The following is a 22,402-nucleotide window of genomic DNA, read 5'->3' as shown; positions in this document are numbered from 1 at the left end:
ACATGTTGGCCACGCCCCCGGGCTCCGGCGGTGCCTGCAGAGGCGCGAGGCCCCCCTTAGTCCCGCCCCCACCCCGTTGGCCCCGCCCCCGCCCGGATGTCCGGTCCGCGAGGCCCTCCGAGCCCCGCCTTCCGCCGTGTCTGCCCCGCCCCCGGGCTGCCCTCGGCGCCGCCTGATTGCCGTTGCGGCCTCCCCGCGGACTGGACGGTCGGTCGCAGGTGGCACCGAGCGCGGGTCCCGAGGCCGCGCGAAGCTGGGAGGCCGCGGGCTCGCGTCGTCCGGGCCATGTCGGGCCGCCACGCTGCGGAGGGAGACCGCGGCTCGCGCGGGTGCGGCGCGCAGGTAGGGGCGGGGCCGGGGCCGCGGCCGCGGGGTTGGCGGGCAGGTGCGGCGCAGGTGGGCGCGGCGGCGGGAGGCGGGCGCAGGCCGCGGGGTCGGAGCGCGGGGTCGGGGCTGCGGGCCAGAGGCACCTCCCAGGGGGAGATGCCAAGGGAAGCAGCCAGCGCTGGAGCGGAGGTGAAGCCGAGACCGTCCGCACGAGCCTTGGATTTCCTGCGCCCTCGGCGACCAGCCCGGGGCTCGGGGCTCGGGGCTCGCAGGCAGCGGGCGGGCTGCAGCCCCCCACTCCCCCCCCCCACGCCCCGCGCTCTGCCTGCCTCGGGTTCCAGTGCTCCTGGGATGATCGCGGAAAACCCAGCCTCGGGCTGCATCATCTCGGTCGCCGGGCACGCTCCTCGCCCACGGTGTCCTGGAACACCCACGTGCTCAGGGACACAGCAACGGTGAAGACAAATGGCCTGGGGTCCGCGGGAAGACTAGGCGAACACACAGCTACAGTGCGCGGAGCCCTGCTTTCAGAAGCAGGGAAAGCCCCCCCACCCCCACCCCCTCCCATACCCCCTCCTCTTTTATTCCTTCTTAAGACTGAAGGTCCGTCCTAATTAAAGAGTAAGAATAACATGATGTGTTGTAGTGAAGCACTTGTCAGATCGCTCCCCAGATTAGCAAAGACTGTGAGGCTGGCGTGCTGGACTTGGGGGGCGGGGGGGAGTCGCATGGGGAGGAGGAAGGCCTGGCATATAGGACACCTAGCTGGGCAGGTGAGGAAGGGAACCTGTTAGTAGGATCGTTGCTCAGGGGTTTCAGCAGCACATGTGCTGATGCCCCCAGTAGATAAATCTTGGTGAAATAACCACCTACCTGAGCATCAAAGAGAGTCATCTTCATCAAGGGGTCTGAGAATGAACAGGAATTCTCGAACCGAGCATAGCCGGCAGCAATTGGGCGAACAGGCATGTTTTTAGTTCAATCATCGTTCATTAAAAAAAAAAAAAAAAATTTGTCTTTTGAGCTGACCTTTCAACATGGGGAACACTTCAGGCTGCTCTTAAAACTTTAGAACATCTGATGGCCCTGGGCTCATCTATTCCTTCATGCAATCTGGGTTGAGCTGCCCAGTGAGTACCACCGACATGTATGCGCTTGCCAGGGTACCACAGCTCCGCCACTCACAGGTTTGCAGATTTGCATATGCACTTAAATAAACCACTTTCTGTACGCTTGATTCAGTCCCTGGGCCACGGTTTGTAACCTGTGATGTAGGACTTTTGTAATGTAGGCGATGTGATTTTTTTTTTTTTTTAAGATTTTATTTATTCATTCATGAGAGACACACAGAGACACAGGCAGAGGGAGAAGCAGGCTCCATGCAGGGAGCCTGACGTGGGACTCGATCCTGGGTCTCCAGGATCACGCCCTGGGCGGAAGGCGGTGCTAAACCGCTGAGCCCCCCAGGCTGCCCAGGAGATGTGATCTTAATCGAAACAGTGCTTATTGAGCAAAGCACTGTGACAGGTGTATCTATATAGCAAGGGCATGTTCCCTATTCCCTACCTTTTAGGGGGAGCTATGCTTAGCTGGGAAATAAACCAAGAACTACTTCTATTTTGTAATTATACCTTAGCTGTCACAGTGTCCTGTATATATTCACCCTGAATATTTGTTCTTTACTATTACAACACAAGGCCTTCCAATACCCTTCCCTCTGTTGTCCTTGACCTCATCAGTTCTCCACCCTCCCCTCCACTCTAGCATCCTATTCCCATGGCAAAATCCTCCCCTGCCCAACCACTGCCCCTTCACCCCACACTTTTTTAGGGTGAAGAACTTTTCTTTCTTTTTTTTTTTTTTTAGAACTTTTCTTTTTTTACTCACACAGTTCCCTCTGTGTAGCCTCTATCATAGGATCCTCCATCCTGTATTACAAATAATCATCTTTATTTAAATGCCTCCCACTCAGAACCCCCAAGGGACGGGGGAGGGTGTCACTCAACTACATACGTTTGTGTCTCTACAAATATTATTGTGTCCTACTTGCAGCTAGCTCCTGAGCACCTCGTGGCAGCCCCCTGAGGAGCTTCCCTTCACATAGCCTTAATTGACTATCCCCCAAACCTCACCATCTTACCTCATCCTCTCCCCTTAAGCCAACTTCGAAGGTAACTTTGGCTCCAAAATCACAAAGAAAATTAAGCTATTGGGTGTGAACCTCTTAACTTCAATCTCTGCCTCTTTCCACCAATGTTATAATGTAAAGGTTAAGCACAAGACCTCTAGAATCTGGCTGCCTGTGCAAATTTTAGTTCTGCCAGTTGCCATCCAGGTGGTCTTCGACACAATAATCTTTCTTAGAGTAATACAGTTGTTATAATGATTAAGTTAATTGTGCAGATAAAGCCTTTGGAATAGCACCTGGCATAAAAACTCCATAAATGTTAACTATTTTTGTAATTACTTACATTATTACATATTTTCCTGCATTATTCTTTCTCCTCCTGTCTAAGGTAAATACTTCCCTGGTCCGATTCAGCCATTCTGTCTCCACAAAAAGTTTGACCTGTTAGTTAGGCTTTTGCTTTCCCATGTCATTAATCTCTCCCCCTCCTCTAACTTTACCTTTTAGTGTGTAAAGAAAACTCTGTATTAACCAGTTTTCCCTTCTGTTTCCCTATCCAGCCTTTCACAGCAACACTGTGAAAGAACTCTCTGCCTCTAAGTTTTATTCACTTCTTAAACCCACTGAAATCTGGCTACTACACCCAGTCTCTTGAAACAATTCTTTTTTAAGTTTTTATTTTTTCTTGAAACAATTCTTAACCTAAGGTCATGATTGACCTAATTTACAAATATAGTTGGCCTAGCAGAACCCCAACACAAAATGAACTCTAGTAGCCACTGTTTTTGCAGTTGCACTGAGCTGCATTCCTAGAGAAAAACCACAAAACTACCTATATATGAAGCCTTGCTTCATATTCAACATTTCAACCTCAGACTGGCATGTAACACTGCCCAACAACCATCCTGGTTTCCCCAGTACCTTGCTGCCCCACTCCCCGAGATGACTAGTTTATACCTTTTATTATCTTTTCAGGCCTCCCATACCCTGTCCCCACATTGTTACTCAACTGATAACTTTGTTTATACTTAAGAAAATAGAAGACAGGGACGCCTGGGTGGCTCAATGGTTGAACGTCTGCCTTCTTCAGCTCAGGGCATGATTCCGGGCTGGGGATGGAGCTCTACATCGGGCTCCCTATAGGGAGCCTGCTTCTCCCTCTGCCTAAGTCTCTGCCATTCTCTCTGTTTTCTCATGAATAAATTTTAAAACAAACAAAAAACCCGACAACAACAAAAAAAGAAAATAGAAGGCATTGGATATGAACTTACCTTTCTTCCACAAAGCTTATCGATCTGCTTAAACATAAACCCTTCTCCTTTCTCAAGATTGAAGAAGCCCAGTCCCTCCACTCATGCTCAAGATCTCCTTCCTTCTCACATTCAGAAATTGTTTCTCTCCCTCTCCCCGCCTGTCCTAACATGGATCAGTTCCCTCTCAGCAAGAGTGTTCTCAGCAGCTTGGCTTCCAAGTCCATGGGTGATCCAGCCTTTCTATTCCTTAAGCCTGTCAAGCACTGTGTCACTCCAGGGCCCTTACGTCTGCTGTCTTCTCGACCTAGGGTACTTGCCATTCCCCAATACAAAACCTTGTGTGTGCAAACACATTCAGCACACACTCGGGTTTTTTTGTTTGTTTTATTTTTTTTTTACAGTCTGTAGGCTTTCCTTAACCACCTTAATCAAAGTCAGTCTCTGCTGTTTCTCTAAAGTTCCTTGTTTGGTTCCTTCTTCCTACTTACTATAATTTATTCTTTGCTTTTTAAAAACTATCCCTCAGAATGTAAATTTCTTTAGGGCAGGGACTTTGTCAAGTGTTCATAGCTGAACTGCCAGGAAATGCATGGCGTACTCCCACTGTGTTCAGCAATCCCCCCCCCCCCCCCCCCCCCCCCCCCCCGTGAAGCTTTTCCCAACTCCTGCTCCCTCCCACCACTAGCTTCTCAACCCTCCTCCAGTAGCTTGTTTGGACTGCCTTGTATTATATATTGCTTTGTCCTTTCATAACTTCTTTATTAGATTGTGAGCTTCTCAAAAATAAGGGTTTTATCTTAGTCATATTCATTTCTTCAGGGCTTGCAGTAAAAATTTGCTGAATGAATGAGTGAGAAGGTTCTATAAGTACCAAAGGAGAGGTACATAGAGCAAATGCTGTGGTATGGAATTAGACGAGGGAGTGAGTGATCCCTTCCTGCTGGGATGATGAGAGAAGGACTCACAGGTGAAGTGGGTAGGGAGTGTGGTATCAAGGCAGACAAGCAGGAATCTGACAGCTAGAGTTGGGATCATTAAAAATCCAGCATGAGCAGTAATAGTGCAAAGAAAAAAAAAGATGCACTTAGTTAGCAAGAAAATATGTCTTAATTAACTAGTGCTCCATAACAAATACTCCCAAACCTTAGGAATAGAACATAAGTACTTACTGTCTCACAGAGCTTCCGAGGATTAGGGATTCAGAAGCATTTGGCTCAGGGTTCTGGCTCGAGGTTTCTCATCAGGTAGCAGTCAAACCGTCTGCTGCTGGAGCTACTGTTTATCTCAAGGCCTGATTACAGCTGGAGGGTCCACTTGCAAGTTTGCTCACATAGTTGTTGGCAGGCCTCCATTCTTCACGGACATTTGTCCATACACCTCCAGTTCTTCACCACGTGGCCTTCTGCGTAGGCCCAGTACCCTTACTATGTAACACCTGGCTTGCTGCCCCGGATCTTCACGGACATTTGTCCATACACCTCCAGTTCTTCACCACGTGGCCTTCTGCGTAGGCCCAGTACCCTTACTATGTAACACCTGGCTTGCTGCCCCGGAACAAGTGATCCAAGAGAGAGCACCCAAGACAGCAGCTGTAGTGCTTATAAAACACTAAGCTGATCTCAGAAAGTGATGTACTTTCACTTCTGTTGCACTGTCTGTGGGTCATGCAGACCAGCCCTGGTACAATGTGAAAAGGGACTACACATCGGGGTGTAAATACCAGGAGGCAGGGATCATTAAGAGCCATCCTGGAAGTTGACTACCCCAGCTGGGTTGACTAGAACTGAGAGATTTATATAAACATAAACTGAAGGGAAATATCTGAAAGACTAAATTGGGGGAAGAAAGCAGAAGGACTGAAATAAACAGACCAAGGATGTGGCATCTGAACATTATGTGATTGGAGGAATGGGGTTCAGTGATCAAAGTAGTATATTCTTCTAGCTAACTAACAGGAGAGTGGAGGGTAAGCTAGAGGAAAAAGAGAAGAAGGAGAAATTTTAGGCAAGAAGACCAATTAGGGAAAGATACCCTTATTCTTCCCCAAACATCAGTCCCTTGAAAGAGTTTTTACTCAGCTGTTGCAAAAAAAGAAAAATAAGGACAATGAAAAAGCGAATTTCGTAAAATTAATGCATTCACCTTAAAGGACTGCCTTTTTTTATTCTGAGCCGATCTTTCCTACTTTATGTTAAAAATGTGCTTTCTTTTTTGAAAAAGGTGATAATAGATGAATAAACATAACAAATGTGATTAACTTGGCAACCTTATGTTGGTCCCTAAAATTGAAACAACAAACTGCTGGCCTATCTAGGGAAGTCTGGGAATCAATGATTCAGATATTCAGCATAAGGAAACTGATCCCCGGGAAGGGTCACTGATTTGCCTGGGGGCACCCAGCTATTGGAGGGGGTCAAATCTGAAGCCAGGCTCCAGGTCCTCTCATTTCTTCTAATCAGTGCTCAGCTGTTGTGAAGAAGGCAGAAGGGAGAAATAGGGCTCTGAGTGGAGGCAAAGTTGCAAAGAAAACCAGTATGCACAGAGAGGAGAATGACAGAGAAACAAAGCCCAGAGACGGAGAAGATGCTGACATCAGATCCCTTCTTTAGACCAGTATCAAGAATTTTGAAAGACAGATGAGCAAAACGAGATCACTAGGTGTCTTAGGCCCATCTCTGAGCTGTTGTGCACTCCGTAAACTGTAGAATGCTGACAATGCAGATGATCATTGATCGTAGAAATGTGAGCAATATTCTGCCCTTCCATTTGTTGCTGCCTGGTGGATATTGTGCAGTTTTTCCTTATGTGTAAATCCAGGATTCCTGATTACTTTATAGGGATTTGTGTTTTGCGTTCTCTTTGGAAACAGCTGTATCATCTTTCTGATTCCATCATTAGTTGATGGGTTATATAATATCTGTGATTCGTTTATTTTGTATTTGTGTGAGAGCCTCCCAGGAAAACCTCTGTCCAAGCAATACATGTCTCTGTTATGCTTAAATTGAAAGAAAAGATGGTGGAAGGGATTAGAGTCATTGTTAGCTGTGAGCAGGTATCTCAGTGACAGTGGAGTTGATTTCCTTAAAATAATTAGGTTGAAAGATTAGAAAAATAAAGTATTGACTCAACAACTTTTTAGGCTTTAATGTTTTTAATGTATACAAAATACTGTTAAATGTTTCTCCCTTTTTCCTTTTTGTCTATTCTTATTGAAATAAGTATTCTGATATTTACTCTCTTACCGTTCTGAACAATTTAGATGACTGCATTTTACCCAATATATCTGTTAGTTCTCACTGCTCAGTGATTATTTTCCTGGAAATTATAATTTTGTGGGTTTGAACAGTTGAATGAAGCTTTATTAACAGCTGCCTTATCATTGTTATTCCTGTAGCATGAAGCCGGCTAATTGCTGTAATAACTCAGTACTGGAAAAGACAAAAGGAAAAGGGGAGAGACCCATAATAACAGACCATTTTCTATAATGTTTGCAACTTGCTATGCAAATTGACGGTTTTAACAGTTGGAAGACTGCAGGAGTCTTCTCATTAGCTGTACTTTAATATATAATTAAAATAGCATTTGTATCACTAAAAAAGGAAATAGTAAATTATACAGGGCATGGATAATTCTGGCTAGATTTTGTAAGGACAGATATAAGGAAAGCCAATACAGAATTATTTTTTTTTTTAATTCAAGAATTTTTAACACTTCAGAATGGGAAGGAAGGTAAAACTTCCAGTCATAAAATAAATGAGTCACAGGGATGAAAAGTACAACATAGGGAATATAGTCAATAGTATTAATAACATTATATGGTAACAGATGGTGGTGAGCATTGAGTAATATATAGAATTGTCAAATACAGTATATTGTACACCTGAACTAATATAATACTGAAAAAAAAATGGGAGGGAAACTAACGTTGACTGTCACATGTTATCCTGGATGCTTTATCTTCATTATTTTCTCTTTAAAAAAAAAAAAAAATGACTCATCCCATACCTGGAAGCCTGTAGCACTATATCTCATTTTACCTCTCACAATGTTTTCATTTTATGGATTAGTAAACTGAAATCCAAAGTCCTATATAAGCAATAAATGGTGTAATGTAGGTTTGACTTTATGTCCATTAACTCCTAAGCCTGTGTTGAATCAGAACTTTAAAAATTTTGGGGATGCCTGGGTGGCTCAGTGGTTGAGCGTCTGCCTTAGCTCAGGTCCTGATCCTGGGGTCCTGGGATTGAGTCCCCGCATCAGGCTCACCACAGGGAGCCTGCTTCTCCCTCTGCCTGTGTCTCTGCCTCTCTCTCTCTGTGTCTCTCATGAATAAATAAAATCTTTAAAAAAAAAAAGAACTTTAAAAATTTTTAACATTCCCATGTCCTTAATTTTATATTTTGAAGTCCACTCCATCAAATTATCATTTATAACAAAATGCAATGCAAATGTAAAGTATTAACAGTGAATTTGGAAAAACACCATAATTTCAGAAAGCCAGTTAAGTAGCTGAAAATTTGGTCTGTTCGATAATCATCCCTGTTCGGACTCAAAAATGTTTTTCCCCTTTACTCAGTACCAGCATTTAGCTAGGCAAGATTCCTTGCTGTGCTTTTGTGCACAAAGGGTCTGTTTCTTGTTCACCCTTACCTGGAGTGTGTAGCCCCTTGTCTTGTCTCAAACCTATGGAGGGATTTTCTATTAGATATTCCATTCTGAGCACATCCTAGGTTTAATCTCATGTTTCTAGCAGCTTGCATGGCTATCAGAATTGAAGCTTAAGCTCACCGGAGTTCTGCAAATACCTTCAGGGAAATTATGACTTCAGAGCTTCCCTCCCAGGTAGACTCTCACCCTGGTTTCTTTTATGGCCCCTGTGAAACCGTACTTCTTGCCAGCTCAGCAATTTAATTTGAAATGTTTTTAAAAACTGTATTCAGCATTTTTGTTATTTTCAAGTTAAGAGTCATATGTCATATTGCTAAAAATAAAAATATTGTTTTTTGCTTTCATTAATTTTGATTTTTAAAAATGGGGGAAACATTGAGTTTTTTTCCTAAAGAAATAATCATTAGCCTTAATAAAAATAAGCTCTTATTTTAACTAGACTTACTGTGCTGATCATTTCACAATATATATAAATACCTACTCTTTATATTATCCACTAATGTAATGCTATATGTCAATTCTACCTCAATAAAAATATGTAATTAAAACTCAGAATTTATCCCAACATACATACATTTGTTCCTGTGTACACATATCTTCATTGAAATGGGCCCAGAAAATACTCATTATGATTGCTTCTGAGTGAGTCCTTTCCATCTTATTTTCTTGACTTTATATTCCATAGTGAGTATACATTGCTTTTGTAATAAGAGAAAACAATGTAATCACTGTGGAAAAAAGATTTTAGAATAAAAATAAAACTGAACTAACACTGAATATGAACACATAGCTCTCATATGTATATCATGACTTAATTGAATGTTTTGTGTTAAGAAATTCACTGGACAGACTGAAGCATGTTCCTCTCAGCCCTAGATTCTGTTTTATTTCAGCCATTGTAGTAGACATTTATGTAAACTGGGCATTTCTCCACCTTGTTCTTGCAGCCTGTCTCTTCATGCTGGACTAAATGGCCTTATTCTTAATAATTCCAGGTTGCAACATAGTAGATCCACTTTCTAAACATTAAAAACAAAGTATGTTTTATAATAGTTTTCTCCCTCATGGTACCCTCTCTATGGTAGGTTTCCTTAAAATTCCTTACATTAGCTTTTTTTTTTTTTTTAAAGGATTTTATTCATCTATTTGAGAGAGCACAGATGGGCCTGGATACGCGCATGAGTGGGGTTTGGGGAAGAGGGAGAAGGACAAGCGCACTCCCCGCTGAGCAGTGAGCCCCCTAAGGCAGAGATCAATCCCAGGACCTTGGGATCATGACTGAGCCAAAGGCAGATGATTAACCAACTGAGCCACCCAGCTACCCCTTACACATCAACTTCTTAACAGAGACGTCAGCTAGAAAATTCACTCGATAACATAATGTCTCTTGGAAAAATCATTATCTTCTTTTTAAGGACAAAGAACATCCAAGATACCTGATCCCAGAGCTTTGCAAACAGTTTTACCATTTGGGTTGGGTCACTGGGACTGGAGGAGGAATTAGCTTGAAACATGGGTAAGTTTGGGGCTAATTTCACTTCTGGGAATTGTCCAAATAAGTAGCACATGAAGAGCCTAATACGAGTTCTATCCAAAGAACAACTGGTGCCCAGTTTTATGTGATACTAAAAATACTTAGTTTCTAAATGGAGTAATGAATATTTGCATTACTAAATAAGTGTGCAGAAGTTGTAGATACAATAAATACCTAAGGATTTAAGAACCACAGTTTCTAATCAGAATAATTTAGTCCTCAGTCTTTGGAGTACCAAAGTTAAATAATATGCTGCAAGTATGTTCATATGGCTAGAATTAGAAAAGGTCCCCCCTAGGTGGACAGGATTTGTTGTAAAGGTTCAAATACATATTTTAAAGTCACTTAAATATAGATTATGAACCATCAAAAATACTAAACAATACATTTTATTGTCAAAATGCAATATGCCTTTCTACATGCATCATCTGTCATCATTAATAGATAGCACCTGCTGGCCTTTGTTGCTTAGAGGACAAAACCAGGAATGAATAGCATCTGATTGCTCATGAGATACATCTAGTGTTTTTCCTCCAAGGGGAAGTAGTATGTAATCTACTGACAATGAAAATGCAGGTTATGGAATCTCATTCTTCGCAGTGTTTCTGGAAGAGGATGATTTTTTTTTTCTCCTGAAATGTTTTAGGAATAGTATTGTCTGAAGGCTGAATGTTAAACTGAGTAACTTGATTTATTTTTTTACCCTAATTCACTTTCTTTAACAAAATTGAATTACTGTTAACACTGATCTAATATTGAACATATATAAGTAACAGCCCCTAGGAGGCTGCATTTCCCAGAAAGGAACGGAAGGCAAAATTTAATCAGAACGTCTAAAACAAAAGGGTTTTTTTCCAGCATACCACAAGATGATGCCAGTGAAATTTCATCTTTTTTTTTTTTTTGTATATTTTGTTATTAGAGTTCAATTTGCCAACATGTAGTATAACACCCAGTGCTCATCCCGTCAAGTGCCCTCTTCAGTGCCCGTCACCCATTTACCCCAACCTCCTGCCCACCTCCCCTTCTACTACCCCTTGTTCATTTCCCAGAGTTAGGAGTCTCTCATGTTCTGTCTCCCTCTCAGATATTTCCCACTCATTTTTCTCTCCTTTCCCCTATAAGCCCTTTCACTATTTTTTATAATCGCCAAATGAAATTTCATCTTTTTCAAATTACCAAGTAACTCCTGGAATATATGCTGATCTGTGGACAACACCAGTAGGGGCCTTAACTGTGGCAGTTACGTATGTAGGGATGCACTCCATCTGGAAGAAGCATGTTCCTCATGGGACATCGTACATCCCTCCGTGCCTCCTCTCTCACCATCAACCCAGTGCTCCTGTGTCAAGTCAGCACTTCACAGGTTTTCAGGCGATGCCGCCAAAACTTCCAAGTTGACTTGTTCAGAGCAAAGCCCTATGGTAACATCATTTGTCTTTGTTGTTTCATTTATCCATGTAGTTGTGTTCCTAATAATTTGGTTTCTCAGTACTAAATCATACTCTGAACATTACCTTTAGATAACTGCTTTTTATTTGCATATACAGAAAGTTTATGTAGGTACAAAATAGAGCTTTCTACCAAACTGAGTTACTATAACCATTTGCTAAGTAGGTCTTTTAAAAATGGAATCTAGATAAGGGGTTATTGCAAATCTGGAAAGGGATTTATTTTTTTTAATCATGAAGACATAAAAGACTGTGTACTTTCTAGAATTTTGCTAACCCATGCACTGAAATTGTGTGTGGTCACTCTAAAACATTCACTGGTACCTTTTTTTTTTTTTTTTTTTTTTTCACTGGTACCTTTTAAAATGAAATGGTTTTTACAACACTACAATAAATTTATGGGGACATTGCATCATAAGCTAAAATGCTTTGCCCTTACTTAGATTCTTAATGGGTGAGGAGCTCCTCCTGGAGGTCACGGGTGGAAACAGCCACAATTTTACGGCATGGTTTGGAATCCTTAAATTTGTGCTCCACAGAGTAAGATGGGTAATTTGTAGTAAAATGTCTAATTCTTTCCCTAATATTTAAATGACTTCATAAACCCACATCATTAACTTTATTTATTCCCTGTTATTTTCATACTGTTAGTGAAACTCTGGTTTTCTTTGTCTGATGCTTAAAGCAAACTATTTTGGAATGAAGGATCAACCCAGTAGATTATGTTTGGGCATAGAAAATTATTTACTGATTCCAAGGTTTGGCCCAGACCATTCTAGATTATTCTACTTGTGTGTAGTCCCAAAAGATGTATATAAAAGCTTAAGATACATATGAGAGTTAAATCAGAAGGAAGAAATGGAAGGCCAGGAAAATGACAATAATCATAAGCAATTCCAAGATACTCAGTAGCTATTGTGTTTAGGTTGGTCACTGACATTCACATTTAGTATTTCCTGTTTTCATGGTATGATATCAGCATGTGTCAGACACTAATCATGTGGCATGCTGTCAGAACTAAAATTAATAAATGCGTACTGTAGACAAGATAATTGAGGTATAGTTAAGATTTAAATTTTTTTAAATAACTAGACAGTTAATAAAAATAGAAGCAACTGACTACCTATATATTATGAACTCTTGTTCATGTGTCCCCCTCCTTACCAATGAGTGAAAGAGCAGGGAGTATAGACAAATTCCAAAACTTAATGCCTTCAAATTCAAAGTGCTTTGTATTTGCCTCTTACAGCACCAAGTAAAGACTTTTAGTCTTTGGCATGTTTCCCTCCTAAAATAAAGGCTTTATTGCCTTCTTATTTTTATCCAGATATCTCCTTTGTAGGTGTGAAAATACTTTTTTCCACAACCTATTTATTTATTTAGCTAATCTTTTAATTACCCAAATCAGTCTAAACTGATTTCTGTTTTCACAAAGGCAGCAATAAAAACATTTTTGATTACCAAATCAGTTGAATAAACAGAATATCCTGGGTTTTTCCACTTTGTAGATGGATTTTATTTACCAACAGTCTGTGTTGAGCTTTATATGGGTCTGTTCCCAGGATTGCATAAATCTCTCCCCACACAAGAAGAGACTTATCCTACAAGTCCACTCACTTCATACCACACATGATTCTCGAATTTCTTCCACCATTACCCAAGGACAAAAGATGTGGATACCTGGTATTTGGACAGGGCCCTTTTTAACAGTATGATTGCTACCAACTCCACTGTTTACAGAGGAATGTCACTCCATGGTTTTCTTAGGCAACAAAGATCTAAAGCAAGCTACGTCCTGAAAACAAATGACTGAACGTAGCTGGCTATGCTTTGGATTTCACTCCCATTATCAGGCATTTGTTTTGTAGACTTTAGTTTACAAGTGGACCCTTAAAGGAACTTTCATTTTTATCAGTCACAAGTCTAGGTTTAATAATAACCCCAACTGGATTGATAGCTTGATTCAATATAAGCCATCATCCTCATTTTCACTAGGAAACAGTTAATATTCAGTTGTCCCTATATCCATGCCTCAATGGCAGAAGCTGGAGTGTGCAGGTGCTGAGATTTCCTTCATTGGCATGTATGTGGCAGCTCCTTAATATCCTCTGGTAGCAGCTGAAACTGATAAAGGAGCCAAAGGACCTTTGTTGAGGGTGGAGAGAATTTAGAGAAGATGTTGAATTTCCAAATCCTATTTGAGAGTACTGTCTGATAAATGGTACATTATAGCATCTCCCTTAGCATGGAATTCTGTAACAGAGAGCTCCAGATGTAACATGCCTTTTATATTTTTAACTTTCTGCAGTTGTTTTAGCTTCATTACCGAATATTTTCACAAGAACGATGGGCTTTTCAAAGAGGAAGCGTTTGTTCCACCCAAAAAGTAGCCCTGTGTTGATGCTGTAATTTAATAAACGGTCCAGCAGGGGTCCCTGAACTTCATGTTTTATAAGAGCATTTCAAGCAATAAAATTAAACTTGACCCCTGCAAGACAGAGATCTACTCCTCACGAGCATATTTTCTTCTGATTGGATTTTATAATAACTATTCCACGTTTAATAGGAAAAACTGCTAGTCATGCTTAAAGATGATAAAGACCTGTGTTTTCAGAGTTGCTTATTTCCCCTCACCAGGTAAGTCTGGTGACCATTGATTTTGCCCTGTAAAAAGAAATATATGTGAAAACTATCAACATTTTACTGTGCCACCAGCATTATAAAGACATTACAGTAATTTGGTATTCTTTCTATACAGCATATACTGTTAATTAAATCAAGCAGCTTTCTCTATGACTTGATTTATAAAGAAAATTGATGATTGGGACGCCTGGGTGGCTCGGCAGTTGAGTGTCTGCCTTCAGCTCAGGGCGTGATCCCATAGTCCCCGGATGGAGGCCCACATCGGGCTCCCTGCATGAAGCCTGTTTCTCCCTCTGCCTGTGTCTCTGCCTCTCTCTCTGTGTCTCTCATGAATAAATTAATTAAATCTTAAAAAAAAAAAAAGAATATTGATGATTGGACTGCAAGAATATACTTGCCTTTGGTCAAAAGCAGAACAGTAGAGCTAAATAAATGCAATTTCTGTATTTTGTGTTACCAGCGATGAAATCTACATTGCTCCTTCAGGAGTGCAAAAGGAACGGATTCAGGTATGTTAAAGGGATGCTTCTTGACCCCAAATATCTTTTCTTCTCTACATGACTATTGTTTTGTGAAATTGAATTTTAAAAGAAGTTTTTTTTGGGGGGGGGGGTAATATTGTTGACCCCAAGTATCTTTTTTTCTCTACTTGACTTGTTTTGTGAAATCAAATTAATTTTAAAAAAAGTTTTGAGGGGGGTAATATTGTTATAATTTAAGTAACTAATCGATAAACATCCGTTAACTATTAAAAAATTTTTAAGGTGATTAAGTAACCTCCATGAAACTAATGTTTTGAATTCTCATTCGGCCTCTAGAGGGCACAAGTGAATAGCAATCTTTACACAGTTATTATAATTTTGCAGCAATTGTAACACCATCTGTATCAGGCTAGTAGGGTAATCACGTTGGTAGTCTCAAATGGACCGAACTGGCTCATTTTTAACAACAGCAAAACTATTCCAATCTAAAATTATAAAGACATTTCAAATTTTTGAGAAGTCTCATTCCATATTAATGCTTAGAAGATTCAAAATCTAGTTAAAACAGACATATAACACTTAATTTTGATCTAAGGCATAATTCTTCATTAATGAAACATATATATTCTAGTTTGTAACAAACCCTGGCAAAGGAAAGTCACAAGTTGGAAGCTTGCATGCCCTACTAAGAAAAATCTGTGGATATACTTAACTGCTTGAACTTTAAAATAATATACCTTATTGAGGTGAACATTTCTAAGTGCCAGTTAAATTTCTCAGGAGATTAGAAATTCTACTCTATATTTTTCCTCATATCATGAAATATGAACAAGAACTGTAGCACCCATCTCAGAATGATGATTTCTTTGTATAGCTTCTCTGAAATATAGTTGTGAAATTGTAGGGAAGAATCTAAGAAGCTACATTAACGAAGTAACAGCAATATCATTACATACATATGAAATTTTCCACATCAATTGTTTCTTCGAATTCTAAAGGAAGACTTTTAACTCTCTCGAGATTATTTTTATCAGTAGAAAACATTTTATTTCGCAAAATGGCTAAAACATTTTGAAAGAGAAACTATAGATATTTAAAATATGAGTTAAATATGTATACATATATATTAGCACACACAAGAAAGGGACACTTCTAACTGATAATGTATAAGCCTTTTTTTTTTCTTTCCCCCCCTCTATAAACAGCCTGAAGACATGTTTGTTTGTGACATCAATGAACAGGACATAAGTGGACCTCCACCATCTAAGAATCTTAAAAAAAGCCAGTGTACTCCTCTTTTTATGAATGCTTACACAATGAGAGGTAGGCAGAAAATGGATTCAATGTAAAGAATATTTGCTACAGAGTAGGTTCCCTAAATTGTAATTATTGTTGTATTTAACATTTCTTGAATACCTACCATGCATAAGAATTTTAAATATATTAACACATTCAGACCTGAAAATCAGCCTTGTGGAAGGTCCATTGTTACTCAGTTTCATATACTGGGAGATTTTCCTAAAATAAATAGCTCATGAGTGCCAGAATTCCAACCTAGTATGACTCCACTAGATTGTTTGATTGATTAAATACTGTATTTATAATCAGATTCCCACTTCTAGTTTAAAGTTATACCTCTGGGAACTTATAGTAGAAATAAGCCAAATTACAAATGAGGGGATATTGTAGCCTTTAGTGGGACTGGCCCTCTCTTTCTTAGAAATGTACAAGGGGTGCCTGGGTGGCTTAGGTAAGCATCTGCTTTCGGCTCAGGTTACCATCCCAGGGTTCTGGGATCGAGCCCCATGTGGGGCTCCCTGCTCAGCATGGAATCTACTTCTCCCTCTGCCTCTGACCCTCCTCCTGCTCATGCTCTCCCTCTCTCTCTCTCTCTCAAATGAATAAATAAAAAATCTTTTTTAAAAATGTACTTACTGTACAGGGACGTCTGGGTGGTTGAGTGTCTACCTTCACCTCAGGCCATGATCCCAGGGTCCACCCTTGTAGAAACCTGCTTCTCCCTCTGCCTAAGACAGAGACTCTGTCTATCTGTGTCTCTCATGAATACATAAATATATAAAAATATTTTAAAAAATAAATTAAAAAAAAAAATAAAAAAAAATAAATTAATTAATTAATTAAAAATGTACTATACAATAAAAGTAGGAGCCTTATTTTAATTCCCAGAATTTTTGGTAGAAAATCAGTCTGGAAAGGTCGAACCTAGAGGACAGTGTGAAAATAGAAAATTATAACTGGTTCAACCATAGCAATAAAGTCATAAGAACCATGCTTTAATATAGCCACTGAATGAATTGAGTATGTGATCATGCTATATTCTGTTCCTGGACTTTGTCAACTGCTCCTAAGAGGGTACAACCTCAGGGACAGATTCTAACAGCATGAAGCACCTTTCCCAGCAAAAAGCTAAATAAACATCCAATTGCAAAAATGGCCATTACTGAATTTTATAGCATACAAATCCTTTTCAGGTAAATCCATTACACTTAAACTTAAAATCTCTACCACCCCTTATGCTACCAGGACGTGGTCTGCACTAAGAAGCCTGACTTGATGATTATGGGTCACATTGACCTCGGTTCAAATCCAAGTGCTGCCACTACTGTCTGTGAACCATGGACAGTTATTTCACATCTCTGAGCTCCACACTTCCTTGACCATTAAGGCGGGGAGATAGAATCTACCTCTCTGATTGTTGTGATGACTCAAGATCAAGAAGTAACATATAAAGGGGATTTGTCCAGTGCCTGGCACAGAGGAACCCCTAATTAAATGGTAACATTTTCACTATGATCTCCGTGATTTTTTTAAGTTGTTTGTTTGTTTGTTTGTTTGTTTGTTTGTTTTTTGAGAGAGAGAAAAGAGAGAAAGCACAAGGATGGGGAGCAGCAGAGAGGGAGAGGGAGAAGGAGACTCCATGCTAAGCAAAGAGCCCAATGCAGAGCTCCATCTGGGATCATGACCTGAGCTGAAGGCAGACGCTTCACAGACCGAGCCACCCCAGGCACCCTGATCTCCATGATTATTATAGCTGTGCTTCACACCATCTAAAGCTACATCTTGAGCTTGTGTAAAAGTACCGGGCATTGCCCTGATGCAGATAAAGCTTAAAACGCCTTTTGCTTTGCGGCTCTTCTCTTACTATTTCTCTCTTCCTCCCTCCCTTCCTACCCTCCTGCCTACTGCCAACTTATGATTCCATGCCAAGAAAAACAAGTTCCAAATCATATACAAATAAATATATGTGTATTATATATAGATTTTTTTTTTCTTTAAAAGGTATCATTTAGTTTTCACTGATCATGTGACTTTTTTCTTCTTCCTCCAGGAGCAGGTGCAGTGATTCATACTCACTCTAAAGCTGCTGTCATGGCCACCCTTCTCTTTCCAGGACGAGAGTTTAAAATTACACATCAAGAGATGATCAAAGGAATAAGGAAATGTACTTCGGGAGGGTATTATAGGTATTTTTTTCTACTTTTGCTTAAGTAATTTGTAAAGTATTTTTATATCTTTTGATAAAGAGGCTATTGATCTTTTCATGCCTTTAATGAGATATTGTGGAATCTACGTTAAATAGTAGCCCACTTACTATTATAGTATTATATATATCTCTTCTTCTCAGTGACACAAATCAGATGCCTCTCCTCCTCCTCCCCTACCCCAGTCCCAACCCCAACCTTGGTAAATTATTAGCAACATGAATAATGAAATATTTGTCAGAGTACAGTGAAAAACCCTTGGCTGAGCTTTCTATAGAGACGGAAAGATTATGTTCTGTAAGGAAGCACCCAGAGAGCAAGATCTCCTCACCTTCACTTGGTATCCATGAAGCTTCAGCCCTGACTGAAGTTTCTGCTTCATTTTGTTTAATTTAGTATTTCTAGAATATTTTCATATTTATTCAAGTCGTACAATTATTTCAATTAGGTAGATCTCTATATTTTTATAATTTTTCAGTATGGAAAGTGACATAGATGGTATGGAACCTTCTAGATAAAATCAAATAAATCCACCAGTCCACCAAAATGTAACAATTATTCACCAATCTAGAATATAGGAATGGGAAGAAATGTGTCCTCAGTGCTCAAGTACAAGCTAAGTAGTTCACTTAAATGTATTGGCACTCTTCTGAGCTTTTTAATTTGCTAAAGAGCCTTATCTTGCTTAGAGGAAATGGGTGCCAGTTTTTCTAAAGTGTTCTAACAGCAATATCTTATTGTTACTCCACGTAGCAGAATGTACAAGTTTAAACTAGTATGCCGAGAACTTAATATGGTTTGATTTTGGTTAATATTTATTGTATGCCTACAGCATTCCTTAGCACTGTCGAATACCTATTTACAAAAGTTAAATGTTTAGATTATGAAAGTGTACATACTAAAGAAAGTATAACCCCAGATTGCCTTTCCATTCCGGGTCTCGAAGGAAGCATTATGTGTGCTATTTACGTCCTCAGCATTTGATGGCTTTGGTAAAGAAAGAAAAGTAGGTCAGAAGGAGGTATGAAAGGGTGCCTAAGAGGAACAGCACAGTAGAATTCCACCGCCTTTAGAATTCTGTGAGGAAAAGAACGTCATGAAGGAAAACATGCCATTGTTTATGCACCATAACATACACATTTCATAGATTAGTCTAAATGTTTCAGAATTTTAAGAATACAAACTTTTTTGAGATACCCTTTGCAATTCTATTTGAGCCTGGCTGGGAAATAAGTAACAGGGTCATTATCACCACTCAGGGCACAGAGCTAGTTCTTTTTTTCAGTCCATCTTGAAAAACAAAACTTTCAAATACATACCTAATTCTCAGGGGAGGTTCCCATATATAAGTGTAGTTGTCCTCGCTTCTGGCAGCAGTACACCTATGGTGGTGTGAAAAGTTCACCGTGTAATGATCAAAGGACCATCCTGGCTCTGTTCCTCATTCAACTCAGAAGGATCAGTGTTCTCTCTGTAAAGTGGGTGGTTTGGATTGGATTGCAGGTCTTATTTTCTGCGATATGATTTTATCCCCGAAAAGATATCTGATTATTCAGTATAGACCCAAGGAAAACATATGTTTGTGATTCTCTTGGCCAATATTAGGAAAGATTTGGGATTAGCAGTTCATATCCATATTTAAGAATTTTTTTTAATTACCTCTGTTTTACTTAAATGAAATAAAATCTCCATACTGTTAACGACAGTAGTTGGCCAAGTTATTTATCATATGACAGCTACTTAACCTATACCTGTCCTAAAGTTGCAACTTTTGATAAAACTCTATGTAGACCTTTTTTTTTATTAAGTTTGGCCATTACAGAGGTAGTGAAAAAAGCACATGTTGCATTAAAGAGGCAAGAGAAATTCATGTAAAAGGGAAAACATGTCCGAGTTTGACTGGGTATAAACAACTTCAAAGATGGACTTAATTTTACCAGTAACTAAGTTACTCACTTAGATATTCTTAAACAAACAGAAAGGAAATGCATATGCCAATTTTATCACATGTATTTCCTGAAAACAAGGTGGAAACAAAATAAGTTCTAATGCCATAAACTTGAGAATGTTCTGAAAATGCCATACTTTTAATAGTTATTTCCAGAAGGTTCTTGCTATCCCAATGCCACAAACTACACCTGTATTTATTTATTTATTTATTTTTGCCTGAGACACTTTGGGGTCTTGCAGAGATAAAATGATTTTGTAGCTTTGGGGAAATTCATACTTAATAAGTAGTTAAATTGTTAATCCTTTCTATGCTTTTGGTTCTTGGATCTATCATTTCTCCTCTCCTATTGAAAATATTAGGATTGTCATTGCTTCAAGGAAATACTTGTATGATCTTGATAATTTCTTTGTTAGGTTTTGGTATCCTATACAAATTTCTGCCACTTATACTTAGAATTGGAATAATACCTGCCAAATTCCCAAGGCGTCTTTTGATACAGCTGTTTATGCAAGATATACAGAGTAACATGCAACATCTTGTCCATAATTTGGAGTGGCTTTCAGATATAAAGAGAATGTCTGTTTACTTGAAAAAAAATTATAAACTTTGCATATGTATACCTTTATTTGTTTTAATGGAGAAAAAATTGCTTGTTTTGCCCCATAGGTATGATGATATGTTAGTGGTACCAATTATTGAGAATACACCTGAGGAGAAAGACCTCAAAGAACGAATGGCTCGTGCGATAAATGAATACCCAGACTCCTGCGCGGTCCTGGTCAGGCGTCATGGGGTGTATGTCTGGGGAGAAACCTGGGAGAAGGCTAAAACCATGTAAGTATCAAACATAGGATACTTGGGACGACAAGTCACATACTCTAAATATGAAAGGGAATGAAGTCTGTTTTATGATTTTAAAGGAAGTATGATTTTTGGTTGTGTGTTATTGGTCAAATAGGTTTAAATTTTAAAAGCTTACTATTTCTAGACACCTGACTTGAATTGTGTATTCATTTATTAAATATTTATTGGACAAGCTAGTATTTGGCAAGGTGCTATGCACTTGACAAAGAAGGAAACACAGATCTCATTCTCCAAGTTTAGGGCTAGAAGGAAGAATAAAGTTAACCTAAGTTATATAATGATTTGCTTCACTAATTTCAAAAAGGGACACGTGGCAAAAAAAATTTAATTTATCTAAGTAGTATATTTTTTATTTCCTGAGAAGCATGTAATATGATTGCATGGTTCAGTATGATTCTTTCTATGTTTTAATGCTGGAGGCAAAATGAGAAGAATTTGGCCTGGAAGTGAGAAAAAAAAATGCACGAGGAACAAAGTTGTCTTGATGGACAGGAGAAATTTGATTGATAGGATTGGAGAACTCTGTTTCTCTGAGACCTTCAGATCTTTGCCTTTTCTTTATAGGTGTGAGTGTTACGACTATTTGTTTGATATTGCCGTATCAATGAAGAAAGTAGGGCTGGATCCTACACAACTTCCAGTTGGAGAAAATGGAATTGTATAAGCCAAATGAAGGTTTAATGATATACACAAAGTTGATCTTAATTATTACTCAAATGAAACTTGACTATTCTTTTTAATGAATTGAACATTTCCATGATACTACTAACGTGTCACTACTGAAGATGACCACCCTGACTCTCTTCTGACATTGGATGATATTTGCTTATATTCTTGTAATTTTAGATGACAATGCAGTGAAATAAAGAATTTCATAATGAATGGGTTTTTTTTTTTACTTTTTCTTTTAAATCCTTAACAGTGAAACAGTTTCATTTAAAATAATTCCTTTTTTATGTACACTCCCAGAGAACTCTGCTTTACTCTTTAAAGATACTGATAATAGAGAATTCATGAGAAAACTTCCATTCGTTATGAAATAAGCATTTTCATATTTTAGTATTGGCATCGTAACACTTACGTGGAAAGTTAAAGCCAAATGTATCTCTCAGTATTGATGTTAAAACAATTTATAGATTTCCCCTGTATGATCTAGTGCTTCCCTGTGATAAAACATAAAGCACTCATTATATTGGAATCAATTGTGAAGTTCCCACTAACTCTCCTAGCCAAACAAAGCCTGACTAAACCAGTGATATAATCAGAAAGTGCTTTCTTTAGGGTAGCCAAAAGCAACATCACCTTGATCATAAAAGTTTCACTTGGTTAAGGCTTTTTTCACTTGAGGGAGAAAAATCAGTAATGCACCATGTCCACAATCTTAATCTCATACACCCCCTCTCCGTTCCCAGTCCTCTACCCTTGGAGTTCATTTACACTGGTTCTTTCACTCCAGCCTCTCGATCATAATACCCTTTGTCATTATCCAGAACCCCGTTCCTGTCCTTGCTTCCTCCCTTATGAAGCCTGGATGGCAGCCTCACATTGGCACCACTTTACCACAAACATCCTAACCCCCTTGTACCTTGCTCCGTCCA

At 39.4% G+C, this 22,402-nt stretch overlaps 2 protein-coding genes across 8 annotated transcripts in view; one reads left to right on the top strand and one right to left on the bottom strand.

The window, feature by feature from the left end:
• The first annotated feature begins 170 nt into the window (after positions 1–170).
• On the top strand, positions 171–21,686 carry APIP (APAF1 interacting protein). Its single transcript, XM_077863568.1, has 7 exons — positions 171–342; positions 9,792–9,892; positions 14,465–14,513; positions 15,692–15,809; positions 17,836–17,971; positions 20,607–20,774; positions 21,369–21,686. Exons 1-7 carry the CDS (start codon positions 286–288, stop codon positions 21,466–21,468), a joined length of 729 nt encoding a protein of 242 aa, XP_077719694.1. The 5' UTR covers positions 171–285; the 3' UTR covers positions 21,469–21,686.
• The window catches only part of LOC144292767 (uncharacterized), a 35,950-nt gene continuing 20,377 nt past the window's right edge, over positions 6,830–22,402 (bottom strand). Inside the window, exons 4-7 of one of the 7 annotated variants that reach the window (XR_013360100.1) lie at positions 19,309–19,460; positions 13,876–14,025; positions 11,719–13,506; positions 9,233–11,685 (exon numbers count right to left, since the gene is read on the bottom strand). Coding sequence is in view for 2 of the 7 variants with exons in the window: in XM_077863571.1 (XP_077719697.1) it covers positions 7,091–7,136 (46 nt within the window). In the remaining 5 variants the exon portion in view is untranslated. The other 6 variants (XR_013360101.1, XR_013360102.1, XR_013360099.1 and 3 more) reach the window with 6 other exon arrangements.

This window comes from Canis aureus, chromosome 21, assembly GCF_053574225.1.
Source record: "Canis aureus isolate CA01 chromosome 21, VMU_Caureus_v.1.0, whole genome shotgun sequence".
Taxonomy (NCBI): domain Eukaryota; kingdom Metazoa; phylum Chordata; class Mammalia; order Carnivora; family Canidae; genus Canis; species Canis aureus.
The sequence above is the reverse complement of the archived record's forward strand: the minus strand, read 5'-3'. Positions and strand labels throughout refer to the sequence as shown.